The sequence below is a fragment of the Paroedura picta genome, chromosome 1 (assembly GCF_049243985.1).
Source record: "Paroedura picta isolate Pp20150507F chromosome 1, Ppicta_v3.0, whole genome shotgun sequence".
NCBI lineage: Eukaryota > Metazoa > Chordata > Lepidosauria > Squamata > Gekkonidae > Paroedura > Paroedura picta.
The window spans coordinates 61,260,423-61,283,185 of record NC_135369.1 but is presented as its reverse complement, the minus strand read 5'-3'; the positions used below and the strand labels follow the sequence as shown (position 1 = coordinate 61,283,185).

Genomic DNA, 22,763 nt, shown 5'->3' with positions numbered 1-22,763 from the left:
AGAGTGCCTTAGTATGGCAAGTAATGCAGCATGAGGCGGAGTGCATGTGGTCAGAAAACAGCTTAATGAGCCCAGAGGAATATGTCCAGCCCTTTTTGCATAGATGTGATTCCAGAAACATTAACATTTCATGGGCTGAGTTTAGATTTAGTAATTCTGGAAATTCTATCATACTTACTGATGAGATCCGTAGCATCAAAGCTTTCCCATTGTTTTGTTCCCTTTATACATATTCCTTTTTCACTGCTTTGTGGGTTCAGCAGCTAGAACGGGGGGGGGGGGGAGGTCCCTTCTCCTCTAAGAACGATCATCAGGCATCCCTGCCAGTCATGGTAATTTCTTAAGCGTTTTCATTTCAGATTTCCCAGACCCATCTTTAAAATAACAATAGAGATCAGGCTGTGCTCTTAAAGGAACTAGAAAGCACACCTATCTTTCTCTTTGCCTTGTGCTAACCTGACAACCAAGCTTCTGGGTTGCTGGATGGATGGAGTTCACAAGTTACTCAAAAAATTTCTCTGCCACTCCAAACAAGCACATTTGCCTTTTAGCAAAAAAAAAAATCAAAATCAAAGCATGAGCCTGGGCCCGTAACCTGAAGGATATTAAGCATTGGTAAAGTATTAATATCCAGAAAGTTAGCAGAGTGCCTTAGTATGTCAAGTAATGCAGCGTGAGGCAGAGTGCATGTGGTCAGAAAACAACACACAAAGAAAGACACGTTCACAAATGTAGTACTTAATTAATATAAGAACTATTTAATAAAGAACATAATACCGCATACTTAGAGGTAAAGATAAAGTTCCTATTCTAATCTAAGTAGCTGGATGGAGAGAGATGCTTGAGGTATCTCCCTTCCATCATGTTGCGGGCTTGAGAGATGGAGTAGAAGAGGGAAGAGACTGGGGAAACAGGAAATTACCCTCTAGGAACTGGTCAGTGAGATCAAAGGTGAGCGGTCAGTGTCCCTGTCTATCTCACTAACTCTGTGGTGAAGAGAGTTTTTTACAGCCTCACAAGTCAGAAGACATTGCACAGAGAGCTGTTTCCAACAAGAGTAAGCATTTCAACAAATATCACAGAGGGAAAAAAATCTAATTACAGGAAGACTAATTTTGGTAATAACTCATTAACTGCTCTGTCTCACAGAGAAAGGAATCCTTTTTTTCTTCTCTGCTTTTCCTCAGACATGTCCAACCTTTCTGGTGGGAGCCTGGCTTCCAAGCTGACTTTTCCCTCTGCTAGAAGATTCAAAAACTTGTGACTTGGGATAGGCAGTCACTGACTGGAAGAGTGTTATCACGTGTCTTATGAAAGGAATCATGTGACTCCCTTATTGCTGCCTCATGACTGTACTGGGTGAACCTAGTTAAAGAAACAACACGCTTAATAAAAGCACTAATAGGTTTAACATAGGTTTAACATGACAGATAGGATAAAGATAAGAAGAAAAAAATCCACTATAGAGCCTCCTACACATCTGCGTGCTAACAGAAGTCAGCCAAATCTGAAGATAATTAAATTCCATTATGGGAGCAGTAAATGGACAAGATTGATATTTCTGCAAACCTAAAACAATGCCCTAGGGTTGCAGTAAAATCTAAAATGTTAGAAAGTATATATTGGAGGATTTTTACAGCCCAAATGATAGAAGGAACACCTGTAGCTGTAAGAAACAGAGAGCCTCAGTGGCTGTTGCTAGGTGACAACAGCTTTCCAGGATGAGTTTCTGTAAATAAAAAGTCAGAGGGAGGGAGCTGTTTTGGCCTTTGTGGGAGAACATGCTGGGGCCATGCCTGACTAGGGTTGCCAGTTCCAAGTTTGGAAATTCCTGGAGATTTTGGAATTGAGTCTGGGGAGGAGATAGTTTGGGGATGGGAAGGGCCTCAGCCAGATATAATACCATAGAGTTTATCCTCAAAAGTAATTTTTTTTCAGGAAGCCATTTTCTTCTCTGTCATCTGGACTTCAGTTGTAGTTCCAGAATCTCCAGGCTGCATCTGGAGATTGACATCCTAGGCCTGGCACCAACCACTGTGTGATATGATACAACCTGATTTGCATGACTTCATTTGACCTAGTTGCTTGTACTCGAAACATACTATAATCCAAATCCACAGTACCCATCTCTGAGATTCTATTTTATGCCAATGTACATAATATGATATCACCTCTTATGGAAAATCAAAGCATATTTTACAAAAGAATCAGTCCATCAAAGGAAATAGAGACCAATATTAGCAAAATAAACAACTCCATGTCTTAATGCTTACTTACAAATATCCTGAAGGCCAAAATGGTTCAAACATCTCAGTGTTCGTATTTGTAAATAATTTGGTAACTTCACCTACTGTTCTAATGCCTGGCTAGCCAAAGCTTGTTAAATGGGAAAATGTGACAACCCTAACTGCCAAAGGTACTTAAACCCAAATTGAAATCTACAAGACAGTGATGGAAACAACAAAATAGTAACAAAAATCTAGGGGTATGGTTATAGTATGTCATAATTACAGGAAATAGGACTAATCTATACTGTTATTCAAACCCCAAGTTGCCAGGGTGTCCCAAGATAAAAATCAATTGAGCCTCACAGTGTAAAGGACTCCGTGTTCCTTTTACGAAGACCCAATTCAGAAAGGTTTCAGTAAAATTTTAGTTATTCAACTGAGTACTGTTGTTCCGAAAAATACTGTTTTAAAGAAGCAGCAAGAACTTGGTGCCAAATTTTGGACACATGCTCTAATATGTGTTCAATATGATCTTCAAGGGTCATGTTCAGATACCAATATTTTTCTAGGTATAGGCTACTGGGCGGGGGCTAGAGGGAGGGCAGATAAAAGTAGGCTGGCTGCTGAATTGCAAAGAAGGAAGTAGGAAAGGGGACTTTCAGAGAAAGAAAAGAGGAAATAATGGGAAGAGGAAAATTATGCCTCCCACAACAGTTTGCAGGTTCTGACTTGTGAATAATAATGGTAAACGTTTACTAGATTGGTGGTAGTAATCCTTTTCTGTTGGCTGCATTTGGAGTGGACATGGGATACATTGGTTTAAGGAGATTTAGTATCACAAAATTTATTGTGACTATCTGGCCTAACCCAATATTGTTGGTGTTGACTGTAACTTGGTTAAAAGAGGGCTGTGTATAGTGTAAGATTAAATGTTGCTCAAGCTTGACCTCTGAGAGTGAAGTTTAGAAAACAATGATGTCCTGATAGCAAAGCACAGTCTCCTTCCTTTATCTGTATAACTGTCTTCTGCTTCTTCCTGCCCTTCTGCAGACTTGAATACTCTGGCTTCCACAGCTCAGGTTCTAGTCATTGGAGCAACCAACAGACCAGACTCACTGGACCCAGCCCTGAGACGTGCAGGAAGATTTGATCGTGAAATTTGCTTGGGCATTCCAGATGAAACAGCCAGAGAAAAGTATTTGAAATTTCAAACAGCCTTGTTTGAAATTTTGCTTTAACGGTTTCTTTTAGCAGCTTCTGAATGGTCCTTCTCTGTGGCATTTAATGGGAAATATGACAGGCAGAGTCACTGCTTTTATGAGCTGTTGCTTCTTGACCTGCATATAGGTTTCTCAAGATACAGATAAGATGCGCTGGTATTCCCATCTCCTTAAGAACTTGCCACAATTTGTTGTGCTCCACACAATCAAAGGCTTTAGCATAGTAAATGAAGCAGAAGTAGATGTTCTTCTGGAACTCCCTAGCTTTCTCCGTGATCCAGCATATGTTGGCAATTTGATCTCTAGTTCCTCTGCCTCTTCGAAATCCTGCCTGTACTTCTGGAAGTTCTCGGTCCACATATTGCTGGAGCCTAGCTTGTAGGATTTTGCGCATAACTTTGCTAGCATGAGAAATGAGTGCAATGGTGCGGTAGTTTGAACATTCTTTGGCATTGCCCTTCTTTGGGATTGGAATGCAAACTGACCTTTTCCAATCCTGTGGCCATTGTTGAGTTTTCCAAATTTGCTGGCAATGACATAAGTATACATATTCACATGTAAGTTCCTCTTTACATCCCAACTCTGCTGAGCATAAGGGTAATATGACACCTGTGTTATGGACCCTAAAGATCTCGTTCTAAGCAGTAATTATGTAATGGACCTTTCCTGCTTCTTTTTTCCTGCTGCAGGCTGTGCTTCCTAAAGTCCTGCTCCTAAAAAGAGTGTATGGTCTTATTTGAAAAACATTTATGTGCTGCCATTCCACCCAAATAAGGCTCCCAAGGGTTCCTGCAGGAGACTGAGGAATCAATAGAAAATTAATGACCATGAGACTTAGAATCCAACCCTTTGTGTTTAGGAATCATGTTACCCAACTGTACTGGATGTCTACAAGATAAGATATTTCCAGAACAGCATGCAAATAAATCACAAAGGGCAGAAGTAACTGTGCAACCCTGATAAGAAACTAATCTGATTAGCTGGAGAACCAGAAATATCGAAATAGAAGGTGGCAATAAATAAATCTGAAGGCCACAAAAGGCATCCTAAAGAATATGTTCATATTCACTTTGCACCTAAGCCCTAGCAGCCAGGTTGACATCCTTTGGGATTCCGTGGTCTCAGCACCAGTGTGATGTAAAAGTTCATAAAGAGGGCATGCGAAGATCTTAATAGATTCACTTGCTAGTAAAGGTTTTAGAGTATTCTGGACCACAGAGCGTTCAGGACTTTTAAAATCAGCATCTCATATTGGTACATAAACATAGTCTGATCCCTTAAAAGTTACAGCTGCTACTTCTACCATCATATTGTTATCATGTTCTATGTAACTATTCTACAATGTTTTATGTAAATGGCCCAGAGCCATATGGAAGGACAGTATAAAAATCTAAATAAATAAAATAATTTTCTCTTCAACAGAATTTTGAAGACATTGTGTCGGAGGCTTAGACTACCAGAATTGTTTGACTTCCATCACTTGGCTCGTATGACTCCAGGCTATGTTGGTGCTGATCTCATGGCGCTTTGCCGTGAAGCAGCTATGTCCACTGTAACCAGGGTTCTTGTTATATTGGAAGAGGAAAAATCTGAAGCCCAGAGTAGTGAAGAAAAAGCACCTGGACAAGCCATAGACAAAAAACCAGATGGACTCGTAAGGAAGGAAACGGAAGTGACAGAGCTTCCCACTAAAGTAAGTAGTTCTTTGAGTCTTGTATACTGTGAAGGTAAAGGTATCCCCTGTGCAAGCACCAGGTCATGTCTGACCCTTGGGGTGATGCCCTCTAGCGTTTTCATGGCAGACTCAATACGGGGTGGTTTGCCAGTGCCTTCCCCAGTCATTACCGTTTACCCCCCAGCGAGCTGGGTACTCATTTTACCGACCTCGGAAGGATGGAAGGCTGAGTCAACCTTGAGCCGGCAGCTGGGATTGAACTCCCAGCCTCATGGGCAGACAGCTTCAGACAGCATGTCTGCTGCCTTACCACTCTGCGCCACAAGAGGCTCTCTTGTATACTGTAAGTCACCATATTTTACAATGTGTAAAGGGAAATGTTTACGTTCAAATCGAAGTCTAATCATTTTGCCTTATACTAAGTCAGGCCATTGGCCCATCTATCGTAGGGGATCCAGAGTGGTTTAATGGTTAAGAGCAGTGGCCTGTAATCTGGCGAGCTGGGTTTGATTCTCCAGTTCTCCACATACAGCCAGCTTGGTGACCTTGGTTAGTCACAGGCCTGTTAGAGCTGTTCTCACAGAGCTGTCAGAGCGTTCTCAGTCCCACCTAACTTACAGGGTGTCTGTTGTGGGGAGAGGAAGAGAAGGTGATTGTAAGCTGCCTTGAGACTCCTTCGGGTAGTGAAACACAGGATATAAAAACAACTCTTCTATCTCAGTGCTATCTGTTTGGATTGGTAACACTTCTTGGAGGGTCACAGGGAAAGCAAAGTGTTTCCTAACAATGAATTGTCCCAACACCTGCTACTTGAAATCCTTTAACTGGGTCAAGCCTGGGACCTTCTCTAGCACTGGGAAAATTGAATAAGAGGCATGTTTGGTTTTTGTGTGCATATTATTTTTTTTGTTACTTCCATAGAGTAATTTTATGTCACTGGTATTATAGTTCTTGATTTATGCTACCTACCTCGTTGGTTTCAGTATGCATGTTGTGTCTGTTTGTTTGATGTATGTTCCTACTGTTCCTCCTAGAAACTCATGGTATTGGGCATGAATTTTTTTTTTGGTGCTGGCAGGGACTCATGGTAACTGTAGCCCATGAACATCTGGAGAGACACAGTCCGGCCACCCCTGTTCTGAGTAATCTTCACAACCCCATGAGGCAGATTAAGCCACCCAATAATTTTCATGGCAAACAGGATTTGATCCTGGACCTCCCTTCTCCTAGTCCAGCAGTCTAACACTTCTTCTGCTGCATTAAGCATTCTACCACACACACACCTTTGTGCAGCATACATGTGGTTGTCATGTTAAGACAGCACAGACTGTATTAAGATGGCAAAAGCCCCGCTGAAATAAAGCCACCAAGAAGACCAGTTGTGTAAATCACTCTGAAATTAAAGAGGCTATGCAAGAGTACCACTGTTACCAAGCTCCCATTCATTTCAGCAGAGTTTGTACAGGAGCATTTCTCATGGGCTGTGCCCCAGATCTTGAGACTTGTTTTAGATGACTTGGTCTCCAGAGCAAGAAATGTTTACAATGTTTAATTTGCAGAATTATGGCAACACATTATCCATATGCCAATTCAAAGTCTTTAGCAGATTTTATCTGCAGATTTTTCTGTTTCCAAAATAGGAGGGCTGAGTTGAGCAGACAATCATCTAGATATGATCTCATGGCAGCAATGTTGGTATTTGAGCTCAGACAGTTTCTCTCCACCCGTCATAGCCAGTTGCTCAAACGGAAGCAGGACTCTGTCACTTTATTTGTGTATAATTATTCTTTGTTTATGGGAGACAGTTGGCATCATTAATTTGTATGGCATTACTGTTCCGGGCCTTCTAATTATAGCCAGGATGTGTTGAAAACATAAATATTGGTAGTGGCATACCATCCTGATGCTGGAGGGAAAATGGAGGAATTCGGGCGGGGGAGGGGGTAATTGTGTTTGTTTCCATTTCAATTTTAACTTCAATAGTGAATTTTTAAATTTCCTGTAGTCAAGGCTTCATTTGCTACTATGTTCAAAGATTCCAGTTTTTTTCCCCCCAGTCATAGTAAGCAATGCCCTGCTGAGAATTTCAAGTGGAATTGTCCTGCTAAAGTTTTAATGCTAATACCTATAATATAAGTTCACCTAGTGCTCTTATTAATGATCAGTTTGAGGTGACTATTTACTGTTGGCATTTTAGTTCAATTCTATCTGTAGGCTGCTGAGCTAGAGATCTCCTAATTCTTTCACTCTCATGGTGCAACATCCAGGGTTTGGCGGGCTGTTCCACTGAGTAGTAGTGGCATTGTGCCTAGCGGCTGTTTGCTCGAGGGGTAATTAATTTCAGTGCTACCTCCCAATCTGCAGGATTGCTTAGTTAAAGAGCCATGGTGTCTTTTCAGAGACTGTAAGCGCACAAAAGCTCTTAATTAGCAAACAATACTTCAATCAAATTAAGGAAATAATATTTCCTTGTGCAACTCCTAATTGTTTTACTCCTGCAGAGTTGGCCAGCCACATAGTTTCTGTCTTTAGAGCATGCTGAGAATTGCCAGCCCCAAATCTCTTTTAGAGACAATTTTTCTTCGAATTTCCAGATTTATCCCAAACCAACACAAATGGACCTTGTAATAAACATCTTCTGTTTGAGAGTAGATTATTTTCTGAATGAGATTCCATCTAGAGATTTTTCCCACTTCTTTCTAGAGGTCTTGCCTAGCCTGTTTCTGAATCCTGTGTTTAAAGTGTAAATTGTTGGTGCCTTTCAGACAGGTTTAGCTGTGATGAAACACCCTGGGCAAGTGCAGAGGAATCAAATGGGTTTAGCACTTCTAGATATTTATCTGATCTCCAACAGAAGTTATGTTTTCTCAGAAATACTGTGATGGTCCACAGAGTACACAACCCATAGTGATCGCCCGGAGTAATAATTCTGCCCTTATGGTTTCTAAGTGCTGAAATAGTACTTAAATAGGAGTGTTTGAAGTAATCCTAACTCATGACTGCTGAAGTAAATAGGCAAAACAAGGCCTTGTTCATGTGGATGGATGTATTTATGAGGAAAGTTCAAGGCCTTTTCTGTCATGCATTTCTATTATTTTAAGTTCCTGCTTGCGTTTCCTGCTTCTTGGGAGTAAGGGAGATCATTGGTAGTGATAATAAATCATGATGCATATTGCATTTCATAGCAAGATCTAGTAGAATAAAAGTTGGAGCAGTGCTGCTACAAGAAAATCGCTTTTTAGAAAAAGAAAGAAAACTGTTTTGAAAGGGCCAGACTGAATATGAAACAAATGTATGAACTACCCTTGCTGAAAGACAGAATCAAATGCAAGGGGATGAATGGCTTCTTTAAATATTGCATCTTTCTGCCTTTCAAAAGGCACACTGGGAGTATCAGCAGATAAAGCCAAAAACTGAATAGGAGAGCAGTTCAAGAGACATATTTGACACAGTACAATTCTCCATCATCCAAAAACATTTTCAAGTTGCTGGGAAGCATATCTGGGGCATTACCTTGGAACACCCATCTTCCAGGACTGTTGATCCATATGTAAATTTTACCCCCCCCCCTCCTTTTTTTTTTTTTTACATGACCATTTCCTCTGTTGTCTTCCTCCCATTTCTCGTTTGTTGTCTTTAGGATGAATTGAAAAGACTGCTTTGGTTACTAAAGAATTCAGACCCCCTGGGGGAGGCTCAGCTACAAAAATTCTGCATTGAGATGAATGATTTCATTGTTGCGCTGTCTTCTGTGCAACCCTCTGCCAAGAGAGAAGGCTTTGTCACAGTCCCTGATGTGACGTGGGCAGATATTGGAGCCCTGGAGGACATTCGGGAAGAGCTCACCATGGCAATACTGGTAGGGCTGGACATTTTTTACAAATCCTGCCAAGGTACACAAAGCTTGGATATCTTTTGTCATCTCAGCAGCAAGGGAAATGTATACACAAGGCATTATGCACTGTTTGCGTGACATTTTATGAAGAAAAAGGCTGCACTCCTTAGTAATTTAGTCTATGAAATGTGCAGCAAATTGAAATGTTTCAGTTGTTTCCCCTTTGAAGTGGAGATTTATCAACTGAAATATAGTGAATTAGCCAAAGGCCTTGCTTTGGTCAGACCTGCAAGTAACTTGAGAAATACCAGGGCTTAATTAAAAAAAGGGGGGGGAGTAGCATATAAAAAGAGGTATTTCCAACTAACTGGTTCAGTGTGATAATTAGAAAGTTCTCAGAAAATCTGTGCCACCAGGAGCAATTACAAGTGGTGGTGGGAACAAAGGTGCCTCTGGGAAATATAATACTTCAAGGCGGAGTTTGATGCAAACACACTGGGAGCAAAGCAGTACACGAAGAAAGTTTCTCCAAGATTCTTTTGTCTTGAGTTCTGATTTAATACACAAATTGATTCCCTATCACAATAGATCTGATGCTGAAAATAACATTAACCCACAATTTGTAGATTGTGAGCCAGCCTCATGGTTGCATGCTCTGTGGTTTCCCCCTCCTCCAATTCAGAGTGAATGCTCCATTCCCTTCTGCCAGTGTTAACCCTTGTTCAGAATTGCAGTACTAAGAGCAATTCCCTTCTGAACCAGAATTTGAAGTGGTTTGTAAACCATGTTTATAACGGAATCTGGCTAGTGGCAGTTAGTGGGTATTGGGATATACCTGATTCTAAATCACAATTAATTTACATCAGAACAAGGGAGGAGATGGGTTCTAAGGTTGTCTCTGATTTACAAATCACAGATGGTAGGCACATTACTTCTATAGCATAGTTACCCATGATTTATGATAAATGTGAATATTTTTAATTTAACTTCTGCCCCCATGGGAAAGACCAAACTACTCTGGAATTGGGACTGAGATACTGCCACATGTGTTACAGATTATATTTTGCAATTTTGTTATGGACAACCCATTGCATATTAAAAGTGTCTAAAGTTGTTTCAGTGTAACAGCAATAGCCAAAGCTATTATTAACTGTATGCATGAAAAGCAGAAGGGCGTATACAGGATTCTTTACAAATTAGCCTGTTAATTAGATTCCATTATGGTCAATGTCCTTAAATGCACGTGTGATGTTATCTTCGTACTGTTTCTCATGCTCTGATGACTAGTTGCTTAGTTTTTGGAAGGGTTTTATTTTTTAAAAACTCACAAACTAGAAGATCTGTCTAAAGTCTCTTTATATTTATTGAGATTTGAGCCACAGTACTTGAGGGCCACACTATCTGCTCTACTATCTGATGAAGGGATCTTTAAACTGTTGTTGGTCTTTAAGGAGCAACCTGACTCCCAAAACAGCTACCCTCTGAAATGAGATTTGTCTTTGCAACTGTTGACCAGTTTGGGGCCCTGTATCTTTTAACAGTTTATGCAGCTGCCATTCACAACAAGGCAGGTTCTGGTAGGGTGCCTACTAGTCTCATGAGCCAGTTTTTCTGTCTGTTTTTGCATGGACCAGAAAGAGAGCGATTCCCTAGCAAATTCATTCCACTAGCACACTTGCACCACATATAGCATGGCCTTCTCTGTCAACCGGAGGACTACTAGATGTCTTCTTGCTTTTCATGCATTTTCCTTCTCCTTGTTTAGTATAAATATTCCTACAGAACCCTAGGAATAGCCTTTTCTCTCTCCCACTTCACTGGGAGAGATTGAAGACCCCTTTAGCTTCAAGAGTGACTTCCAAAAGCCAACAATTCAGTGGAAGAAGAAGACATATTCACGTCAGTCTCTCAGAAAAGCTGCAGATTCCAGGTGTTTTCCTCTGAAGGTCCCCTCTTTCCTTGGCTCCCTTGACAAATGGCATGCTACAGATGTTCTTGCCATCATGAAATCAGGAGACCCCTCAAGCCTTCAGGGTTCCTAGCCTTCTCCTTTTCTGCTATCTCTAGTAGTCACATTATTCTGGCCTCGTAGCCAGTCATATGCTGCCTCACATGCAGCTGCATATGCTGACTGTTCTTCTCATGTTGGTTGAGTATGTTGAGTCCCAGTGGGGGAATGGCAGGGGTAGATTTCTTCAGTTTTCTTATTCCCATGTGATCTTTCCCTTGAGTGTGTCATTATGACCTCCTCTGTGAGTCTTGAGGCTTTCCTTTTCTTTGAGCAGTCATCATATACCTGAGTGCAGTGAAGGATCCCACCAGAATTATGTTTGATTTTCATTTAACAGCTGAATCAGGATCTTGTCTTCCTTTAGTTTGTTTGTTTGTTTGTTTGTTTGATTTCTATGCCGCCCTTCCATATGGCTCAGGGCAGTTTACATACAACATGGGGGATACATGGAACGAATTAATACATAACATAAATAACAACATACTCTGGTTTCTCTTCAGATCACATAAATCTTTCACCTTACATAAACAAATACAACAACAACAACAATCCAATAACACATTTTCAGTGATCATAAACAATACAACAGGAACGGAACCCAGCCAAGGTCCCCAGAGAGGACAGACTGGTTCAGGCCATGGAGGGATGTCTGAGGGGGGGACCTGTTGACGGTCTCAGGCAAATGCCTGGTGGAGGAGCTCCCTTTTGCAGGCCCTGTGGGATTTGGGGAGTTCAGACAGGGCCCTGATCTTTTCAGGGAGCTCGTTCCACCAGGTGGCAGCCAGGACAGAAAAAGTTCTGGCCCTCGTTGAAGACCAATGTGCTTCTTTGGGGCCAGGGATCACTAGCCAGTTGGCATGAGCAGAGCGTAATGCTCTTTTGGGGGTATAGGCAGAGACACAGTCTGCTAGGTACACTGGGCCCAGAACGCATATGGCCTTGAAGGTAAGAACCAAAACCTTAAGCCTGATCTGGAATTCAATTGGAAGCCAGTTGAGTTGTTGAAGTACAGGTCGGATGTGAGATCTCCACGGTGTATTGGTGAGAATCCTGACTGCTGCGTTTTGGACCAATTGTATTTTCCAGATCAAGGATAAGGGCAGGCCTGCATAGAGTGAGTTAACAGCATCCTGCTGTGCTCATTTCAGAATTATTCATCTTTACCAAAATTTTACATACAAAACTTTTATCTGGCAACTGATTCTGTTACAGGCGCCTGTGCGGAATCCTGAGCAATTCAAAGCCTTGGGCCTGACAGCACCAGCCGGTGTCCTACTTGCTGGGCCTCCTGGTTGTGGCAAAACTCTACTTGCAAAGGTAATCCACTGCACAGGATCTCTGTATGTGCTGGGTTCGGGATGTAGAAAGAAAAAGAAACCAGTGACTGTTGAGTTGTGACTCGGGTGCACTATTTGAGTATTGATTTTGAGCATGCGTCTCATCTCTCCAACATCAGCTGTACTGTTAACATAAAGCAGCTGGGGTGGCAGTGTTGCTAATCTGTAGATTATTTTCAGTTAAAGAGGACCTCATTTTTCATTTTGTTTCTTGTTCTCTGTGACTAATAAAATTGCAAGATGCAAACTAGTGAGCCGAAAAGGATTTAGCTTTGTGCGAAATATTGGGAGAGCAGGAGGGAAAGGAAGGAGTTAAAAAAAACCAGTTGTGATACCTGACAGTTTTTAGCCAGCTGTGTCTGCATGGCCATAAAATGGAAGCATGTGCTGATCCTGAAATAATCTTTTTTTTTGTCATGTAGCTTGAAATATAAGATACTGCATTTAGAGAAGCTAAACTGCCTTGTAATGTGTCAGACAAATCTAGCTGAGTTATACCTACTCTGACTGGCAGTAGCTTTCCAGAATCTTCCCTGCTGAGATTTTTTAAATTGATAAAGCCATAGATTGGAACTTTCTTCGAAGAAGAGTTGCTTTTTATATACCACTCTTCACTGCCCAAAGGAATTTCAAAGTGCCTTTTCTTCCCCTCCCCACACCAGACACCCTGTGTGGTAGGTGAGTCTGAGACAGCTCTGCCAGAATTGCTGTGTGAGAAAAACTCTAACAGGATTGTGTCTAGCCCAAGGTCACCTAACTGGCTACATGTGGAGGACCGGGGAATCAAACCCCGCTCAGCAGATTAGAAGCTGCTGCTCTTAACAACTACACCACACTTGCTATTTTCTTAGGAGAGGTGCCATGACCATTGGTAGAACATCTGTTTGGCATGCTGACAGTTCTAGGTTTGGTTCCCAGCATCTTTAGTTAAAAAGAAGAGTTGGTTCCTATATGACGCTTATATGACACTTTTCTCTACCAGAAGGAGTCTCAAAGCAGTTTACAGTCGCCTTCCCTTTCCTCTCCCCACAACAGACACCCTGTGAGGTGGTTGAGGCTGAGAGAGCCCTGATATCACTACTCGGTCAGAACAGCTTTAGCAGTGCTGTGGTGAACCTAAGGTCACCCAGCTCGCTGCATGTGGGGAACTGGGGAATCAAACCTGGCTCGCCAGATTATAAATCCACACTCCTAACCACTACACCAAGCTAGCTCTCTTGAAAAGTCTTTTAAAAGGACTAGGCAGGAGATGACGGGAAAGGCTTCATACTGAGACCATGGAGAGCTGATGCTCGTCGGAGTAGACAGTACCAACTTCAAATGAACCAAGAATCTGATTCAGTATAAGGCAGCTTCATACAACCTAGTAGAGTAAAACATGTATTCTACTAAGCCATCATCCTTATTTATAAACAGGCTACTGCTTATAAGTAACAACCCAACTGGAAAATCCAAGTTCGTCTTCCATCTTCTCTTCCAGCCCCACATTGGAATTGTACATGTACAGGCCAGCCACAGGCATTTTCTTTCTAGCTTAAAAACTTCAAAGAGGTGGCATCCCACCCCTTTTGGAGCCTGCACACATGCGAGATTCCCACCTAAGGGATCACGTTCTCTGACAGCAGGCATCCCCCTTCCCTCAGTTTGGTTTTTGCCACTGCAAGGGCAGGAAGCTTTCTAGCACATTCCATTGATATTTGTCATTATGGATGAATTAAGACACCTTCTCCTTCAAAGAATTGTCTCTAATATTTTTGGGAAGCTGTCTCATGGAAGGGAAGTTCCATTGTAAAATGGACTTTTCCTGTCTATCGTGTTTGTGGTCTCTCACGGTGGTGTCTAAGACACTGTTCAAGAAATATTCTAAACTAGGGGCAAAGCCCGTTGTCTCCAAGAATACAACGGGCGCTAGAGCTTGGCAGTGGGAAGAGGAAGGGGAGTAGTTGTCCAGTCTGTAAGGGCATGGGGTTGTCATGTGTGTTGTGTGGGAGGTTGTGGTGGCAAATGAGGCCATGGGTGTGGAGATATGGGTGTCAAGAACCTGTGGTGTGGAATGTCCGTTGATTGTGGGAGAGGACTGACCTTTGGGAATTGTGGCATAGTGGTTACAGATGAGCTTTCTAGAGCCATGTCCTCAGATATGTGAAGGGAAAATCAGACTGGAGACTCTTCTTAGGGGAAGATTACATGGCAACCAATTCCCCCCAGTTCTGCGTCATTTCCCTTCTTGTGTGAATTAGGCCACATTCACCGAAATGCCCCTCTGCCCTAATACACATAAGGTAGTCACAGTACACAGGTGTCCACCATGTTCCTTCTGTCTCCCATATTTTCACTGTTGGTAAAATGTTATGTGCCCACATGCTTCTTTCATGGTTGCTCCTTAGAAGAACGGATTTTTGTACCCTATTGCTTACTACCCAAAGGAGTCTCAAAGCGGTTTACAAACACCTTTTCCATTTGTCTCTCCACAATAGTCAACCTGTGAGGTATGTAGGGTTGTGAGAGATCTGAGAGAACTGGGAATGGGCCACAGTGACCCAGCAGGCCTCAGGTGTCTCAAAGCATTTTCCAATCGTCTTCCCCTTCTCTCCCCATAGCAGACTCTTGCACTTACCTGTAACTGTTGTTTATCACCATTTGTTATGTAGATGCACATTCCCTCCTTCCTGCTCTTCCGTAAGCTTTCACGGGACCTATTGTGCCATAAAGAAGGTGTGCAGTAACTTGGCAGAAGCTGAGGAAAGAGGGCACCCTCCATCAGAGCACATGACATGTTAGGTGGGAATTCCGCACATGCACCAGCTCCAAAAGGGCTGGCCTGTGTAGTCACAGTCCCAACATGTGTCTGCACAGAAGACATTGGTGAACCACAGTTACAGGGAAACGCAACTGTTGATCTCTTCTGTTAATTTGTGTTCAGGAATTTGTGTGAATTAAATAGATTTTCAGGGTAACATTAATGACTGGGTATCAGCTTGGAAGTTGGAGGTGATGATTAGTATATGAATGAGACAGGTTTTTGTCTTTTTCGTAGGCTGTTGCAAATGAGTCTGGGCTGAATTTCATTTCTGTGAAAGGTCCTGAACTGCTGAATATGGTGAGTTTTGCCTATGGCACTGGTTTGCCAGTGATTGGGTTTGGGGGAAAATAAAAGTGTTAGGGGTTAATTCAAAATGGGTAACGCCCAATTAAATTTACATTTCTTATAGATACCTTCTGACAAACATCATTAGACCTGGTTTGCATGAAAGGGAATTTGATAATTCAGTTCCAGCCCAGTTCTGTATAAAAAAGAAACTAGACAATTCTGAGAGATGTATCTACTGCTGACAGAGTGATTTCTAGGGGGGCGGGGGGGGGTTGGTGCCTTTACACAACATGCGATCACCTCTGGCTAGCTGGCCTCTATGCAAAGAGGCCAGTAGAGAAGGAATAGGTGGGACTGAGGAAAAGGTAACAACACAGACAACCCTAGCTGGGGAAAAATAAGCTGCTATGTTGCTTTCTCTGAAGGCTCCTATGCTGAGTATCAACACCTTTCATTCATTCAAAAAGAAATAAAAGAATTGGTTATTCCCATTTGTTTACTAATGTTGAAAACAAGAGCAGTTATGTTGGGATTTACTGGAAGGAACTCCTTTCGCCCATTAATTATTTCTTTGGGAAGAATTCAGCCAAAGTTTAAACCCCTTTGTCCCATTAGTTTCAATGAGAAGGACAACAAATGCTTAACTTTCTGCCATGGAAGTCAGTGAAGCAATAGTAGCTCCTGACTTAAAGTTCTGTTGAAATAGCACAGTTTCATGGACTTTTATTGTTGACTTTTTCTTCTTTGTTTCAGTATGTGGGGGAAAGTGAGCGTGCTGTACGTCAGGTTTTCCAGCGTGCAAGGAATTCTGCTCCTTGTGTTATATTCTTTGATGAACTTGATGCTTTGTGTCCTCGGAGATCGGACCGTGAGGTGAGCCTAAAAACATATTCCTAAGAAACTTTCCTATGACACACTATTCCATGTCGCCTCCTCCTAAAAGATATATGTCCAGCATTTCTCAAACTGGGATCTGGTGATCCCTCAGGGGTCTGCCAAAGTACTCAAGAGGGTCTAGGAATCCTTTGTAAGGACATAAGGCAAGTTCTCATGCTATTCAACTAACATGAAGAACCTTCTTCATTCTATGAATCAAGCAAGGTTTTTTACATCTTAGTTGAAATAGATGAAATTTACTTTTCTATAGAATCATAGAGTTGGAAGTGACCTCCAGGGTCATCTAGTCCAACCCCCATACACAATGCAAGAACTCACAACTACCTGCCCATTCACAGTGACTCCAGTTTCATGCCCAAGTGATCCCCCCACCAAAAATCTCCAGAATCCAGCCTGGCCTAGATTTTAAGGGCAGAAAAGCCACTGCCTTTTGAGACCTATCCTTCTAGCCCAGGGGTATCAAATCTTTTTGAGCATGCAAAAATCTGGAGATTTGGCTCCAAGAGGAGGCAGAGCTTATTCAGGCTCTGGTAATTGGCCTGTCAACATCTCTACTTTGGATGGAAACATGGTCTTGCTACTGTGAAGACAAGCAAGCCTACAGAAGGAGCGGATAAGCTTATATCCTTGAACACTTATCTCCCTTCATGCAACAGCCCAGTTTCCTCTCTACTTTGCAAAAGCAGTTAGTGGGGACCATGGATCAGGGCTCAAATTCCATGCTGTCGTTGTCCACCCCCTGAGTTTCCATGATCTAATAAGCCATCACTCGGTCAAAGAAGGAAGTCAGGTTGCTCTGGCATGACCTGTTGGAGTCAAAACTGTGAGTTCCCCACCTGGAGTACTGTGCGCAGTTCTAGAGGCCTTACTTCAAAAAGGAAACGAACAAAATTGAGAGGGTTCAAAGCAGAATGATGAGGATGACCAAGCCCTATGAGGAAAGGCTGAGGGACTTGGGAATGTTCAGCCTGGAGAAGAGGAGGTTGAGAGGGGTCATGATCTCTCTCTTTAAGTATTTGAATAGTTGTCTCTTCAGGCAGGCAGGGAGCGGTTCTTGTTTGCAGCAGAGGGTAGGATCTACAGTAATGGGTTTAAACTACATGTAAAACAGTACCAGCTAGATCCCGGGCTTGGGGGTGGGGAATTCACAGAGTAGTTCAGCAGTGGAATCGACTGCCTAAGGAGATGGTGAACTCCTGCTCACTGACAGTCTTCAAGCAGCGGCTGTATAGATACTTATCCTTTATGCTTTAGGCTGATCCTGCATTGAGCAGGGGTTTGGACTAGATGGCCCCTTCCAACTCTGTGATTCTATACATCAAGCAACTTTAAACAACTGGCCTATCAAAGTCAGAATGGGCTCTACTCTGGATGACCAAATGTTTGGTGATACTCTATTAGTGATAATCCGGTCATTTCTCTCTGGCTTTCTGTACTAGTAAGCCTTTTATTTTAGGGGGATCCTGCTGTTTTTAGAACTTTTTCCTGTAAAAAATTCCTAACTGCTTATGTCACAAAAAAAATTTAATAATAATAAAAAGAAATGCTGGAAAGCCTAAAGGGGCAGGAAGAAGAAGGTTAGGGGATAAAAGCAAGAAAAGTGTGAAGGGTGAATGGAACCAGAAACTCAGGTACTTACCAGTAAGTATGTGCACAGAAAAAAAAATTGGACAAATGTTCTGAATTTGCCCCTCAATGGCACAGATTCAGCCAGGTTGATTCAGCCTAAACCAAATCAGTCTGAATTTTTTGTGTGTGTCTTTCCTCCCCCCACCTTCAAGGCAGTGGAGAGCTCTGTGTCCCGTCCCCCTCACATGCCCTTTAACTGCTCCCCTAGACACACTTTCTCTGCAGCATGGGAGGGCCTGCCCAAGAGGCATTTAAAGACCCCAACAATCTATCTTCGGTAGGCTCCTTTTCAATGCAAATCAGCTGAATCAAGCCCCAAACTATTTGGGCAACTCTGAATCAGCTGATTAAAATTGATGGGGTTTTTGATTCAGCTCATATAGAGCCGAGAAGTACCCAAATCAGTATTGATTCAGGTACTTTTTGGCTTATCCAAACCAAAGCACCCATCCCCATTTACCAGTCTCTTTGATCCTCCAATGGCACCTGTAAGGGGAATTGATCTCTGTAGTTGGATGATCTGTTGTGATTTTAGGAGATCCCCAGTCCTGTTATCACTTGCATACTCTAACGGCTTTTTCTGTTTTCACAGTCAAGATGAAATCAGATTCTAAAATACCAGTAAAAAAACTCTAAGAATCACATTATATTGTCCCCTTCACATTTTTCTTGCAGACACCTAATTTTAATGCATTTTTCCTATTTTAGTTATTGAAATCCTCTATTTTTATTTAATTTCTCAGCCTTTTTTTTTGCAATGGCTTGTTATAGTTTTTTGTCTCTAATAACTCAATTTTCTTTCCTAGTTCATCAGTTTTCCCCTTTACCTCTTTTGGTCAGTACTTTCAAAATTTCTTCAGTTCTTTTTCACTTTGTTATTAACTTTCTATTTTTGTAAAAATTTGTTCTTCACGCAGACTTCATTTTTCCTCCTTTAGCATTCCCTCCACTTTTGTTTTTATTAAACCACTTACTTTAAAGTTTAACTTAATGATTTGTTAACACTGAAGAACTACATTTTTTGTAATTACTGAAGAACTACATTAATGTCTTTAAACCAACCTAATAGATGTACTCTTAAGAATGAAATTAAACCCAAGTATTCTTACTAAGAATGATACTGCTCTTTCAAAGCAGAATCAGCCAGGTGGCTGTCTTGCTGTTTTGGTCCAGGGGGCCAGAATGGAGCCACACCTCTTCCTTTTCTCCTTGCTAACTCAGGAGGACCATGGGGCACTCACTGTTCATGAAAACGAGACAAAGGAGAACTTCATCAATGGATTCTCTCCCATTTCCTTCCCTGCCTCCTCTCATTATTATTTTGCTGAATGTGCATATTTTCTCTTACAGTCAGGAGCCAGTGTCCGTGTGGTAAATCAGTTGCTAACAGAGATGGATGGCCTGGAATCCCGTCGTCAGGTTTTCATTATGGCAGCCACTAACAGGCCAGGTGAGAATAATTTATTAATAGTAGCTCATCCTGGCTAATCTTAGTGATTACACATGAAAGAGTGCCTGTTTTTCACCACACGTACGTAGAATGTAAATGAAAACTGTAGCATATGTGTCATTTTTAACAACCCACCCACCTGGGAGAATAATATCCGTGGGGAACAGATTGCACAGTCTAGATACCTCAATGGGACAGGCTTGAGTGCTCCTCCAGTTAAGCTCCAGAGACAAAAGGGCACAGAGAAGGGTCCATCAGAGTGGATCAGGAAGGCTTACAGGTAAATAAGCAGTCCTAATAAGCTGCAGTGTCCCTATTACTTACCAGAGGTCAGGTGTTTTCTTCTGAAAATGCAAAGCTCTGCTCTCCAAAACTTCCACTAATATGCTGCATGGGAGTTCTTTCAATGCCTGATATTTTATTTTTGTTTCTCCTTCAGATATTATAGACCCAGCTATTTTACGCCCAGGAAGGTTGGATAAAACACTCTATGTAGGGTTGCCACCACCTTTAGATCGCCTTGCCATTTTAAAGACTATCACTAAAGTAAGTACTGTATTTTGGTATTTGGAGAAAAAATATTTCCCCCTAATATGATGACTTAATCTATTGAGTTTTTCAGGAAGTCATAACAAGCTAACATTTCAAACTACTAGGCAATTTGCAGTGTATCTTCATTTGGAATTGCTGAGAGCTTTGTGTCTGTCAAAGCTGCAGGATCAGGGAGGAGAGAATGACCACATGCATGTTCCTCCTGTAAATCCACTGTCACTAGTATTTGTCTGTACAGCTCCTCTTCCCGTGCATGTATAGTTTTAAACAAAAAGTACAAAATCATAGCATGATCTACGTATATGGAATCCAATTTGACATACCATATATACTCGCATATAAGCCAAGTCTTTCAGCCCTTTTTTAAAGCCTGAAAAAGTCCCCTCGGCTTATATGCGGATATTTAAAAAAACAGCTTCCAGGCAAGACTGGAGGGTGGGGGTGGGAGACAAGTATACTTGCCTGAACAAGCAGAGGCAGGAACAGCAAAGACAAGCCTGGGAGGGAAAGAGCAGTCTCCACCTTCCCCACCTCCCTGCCTTAATGAGACTAGCACGAGGCTAGCACGTGTTGCAGGAAGCTCTGAAGCCTCTGTCTCAAAGGAAGAGCAGAGAGCAGAAGAAGGAAACACCTCTAGAAGAAGGAATAAAGGCAAGCCCTCAGCGAATAATAGCATTTGATGCTCCTTATATCTAAACAGCTTCTCGTCTTCTGTAGGATGGAACACGCCCCCCATTTGATGTTGATGTGGACCTTGGAGAAATAGCTCATGATCCTCGCTGTAATTGTTACACGTGAGTCTTTATTTTTAACCTCTTCTTCCCATAGCAGTTATTCATGTTTAGTTTATAATTTTGCATCTTCTTTATCAGAGACTAGGGGTATACAAATATGTTGCATTATTTAAACAATAAACTTCTTTATTTATGGTGCTCCTCTGAGTTCTGCTGGGTTCTGTTTGGCACATATGTCTCTCTCAATCTTACTCTATCCCTTTGATCTCCATAAAGATGAAGAACAATGTGCTCTTGTTTTACTGCCAGCATGCAGTTTCGGTTACTGGTGGCTGAGTGAGTGGCCTTGTGAGCACCACCTCCAATGTCCCCCTGTGCTGCACTGTTGCCAAGGTTTTATTGAGGCATTGCGTGCAGATGGATGACAAATGGCAGTGGGGATCGGTGTGGAGTTTCTGTGCCAATCAAATTGGGTAACTGCCGTGCTACTTCTTTAATTTTGTGAAGACCATTTCACCCCAGTTTCCCAACACTAACTGACAAAGGGGACAGGCACAAGCATATGCTCACTTCAGTTACTCTCAAAGTCCAGAACTGAGTAGTTGAACAGTGGCAAGTTGACCTTCAGGAAGACCAGCTGCTCAACTGTCCAGGAGAACAGACATGAGCTGATGCCCCCTGATAGTGTCATTCATCTGGGAGAGAACTTGCTCACTGCACACTCATCAGAGGGCACGAGAGGTGCCTCTGGGCCACAGCAGTAAGGTCCAGCCAGAACACCAATAGGTTTTCTGCTGTTTGTTCTGGAAATCCTCAATGTGGGGAGGGTTGTATGGGAAACCATTATGAACAAAATGCTTAGCGCTATGTGGCGCTGCACCAGCATAAAGGAAATAAGGTACAATTGCTTCCTTTTCTCTCAAGGGGAAGCTGGAGAAAGAGTTGATTTTTACCTGATTCCTTATCCTCTTTGCAGCATCCTTTACAGTTGTGCATTTTATTTGTGAAGTTCTCCTGACCCACCAGCAGGACTTCTAGCACAAAGAGGAGTCTTCTTGGAGAAGTGATTGATCAGCTTCTTGTAAAAACCTTTAGTTCTAACAGGTTGATCAACACAATAACTAAATCACAACCCACACCATGAAAGACAGCCTGCAATGATTACAACCACAATCGTTTCTAAATACAATCCCTTCCTTTTCTAATTTAAATTTCATATCCAGTTACTTTATATAAGCTGTCAAGGCCATATAGATCTTAAAAGGTGATAAGAGGATGCAACCCTTGATTAATATCCTAGTTTAGAAGAAATTTGGTTGGGTATAATTTTACTAGAAATCCACACCATAGAAAGTAGTAAAATATCTATATCTATCTCTCAGTCACAACAATAAAAAGAGTTTAGCTAGGAATAAATAGGAATATCTCCAAAAATATATGGAAAGTAAATAAAAAATAAGGAAGTAAATTATTTATATGGGCCTACTAGAAACTCCTTATCTTAATGAGGAACGGCACCTTGAAATTTCTCATTGCCTTGTCATTTTTCAATATTTACAGGGGAGCAGACCTTTCAGCTCTAGTGCGAGAAGCTTCTGTTTGTGCCCTGAGGCAGGAAATGAGGCTGAACACCATGAGCAGAACAGGTAAGGAAAGGATTTCCTTAAATATTGTTTAAGGATTGGTCAAATAAGAACTGAAGAGGGGTTAGTTATAAAATATTTTTTAAATTATGAGTGAAAAATTGAACTCTCAAAGAAGCAGAACAAAATTTGAGTCCAGTAGCACCTTTAAGGTCAACGAAGATTTGTTCAAGGCGTGAGCTTTCGAGTGCATTCCCTCTTTCTCAGACAATGGAATAAGGATCACACCTTGAAGAAACCTTTATGTCTTAAAAGTGCTATTGGACTCAAATTTTGTTGTGCTACTTCAGACCAACACAACTACCCACCTGAATCTTTCAAAGAAGCAGTGCCTTGTTCTTGTCCCAGATACATTGGTTTTTAATTTCCCCCTGTAGGTCTAGACCAGGGGTAGTCAAACTGCGGCCCTCCAGATGTCCATGGACTACAATTCCCAGAAGCCCCTGCCAGCATTCGCTGGC

At 41.9% G+C, this 22,763-nt stretch overlaps 1 protein-coding gene across 4 annotated transcripts in view; it reads left to right on the top strand.

The window, feature by feature from the left end:
- Positions 1-22,763, top strand: part of NVL (nuclear VCP like) — a 54,944-nt gene that overhangs the window by 22,379 nt on the left and 9,802 nt on the right. For all 4 annotated transcript variants that reach the window (XM_077340504.1, XM_077340484.1, XM_077340477.1 and 1 more), the window contains exons 12-21: positions 3,279-3,423; positions 4,871-5,141; positions 8,764-8,982; positions 12,182-12,286; positions 15,344-15,406; positions 16,151-16,270; positions 19,274-19,373; positions 19,813-19,919; positions 20,643-20,719; positions 22,220-22,305. In XM_077340504.1, coding sequence (XP_077196619.1) covers positions 3,279-3,423; positions 4,871-5,141; positions 8,764-8,982; positions 12,182-12,286; positions 15,344-15,406; positions 16,151-16,270; positions 19,274-19,373; positions 19,813-19,919; positions 20,643-20,719; positions 22,220-22,305 — 1,293 coding nt within the window. The remainder of the gene's footprint in view (positions 1-3,278; positions 3,424-4,870; positions 5,142-8,763; positions 8,983-12,181; positions 12,287-15,343; positions 15,407-16,150; positions 16,271-19,273; positions 19,374-19,812; positions 19,920-20,642; positions 20,720-22,219; positions 22,306-22,763) is intronic.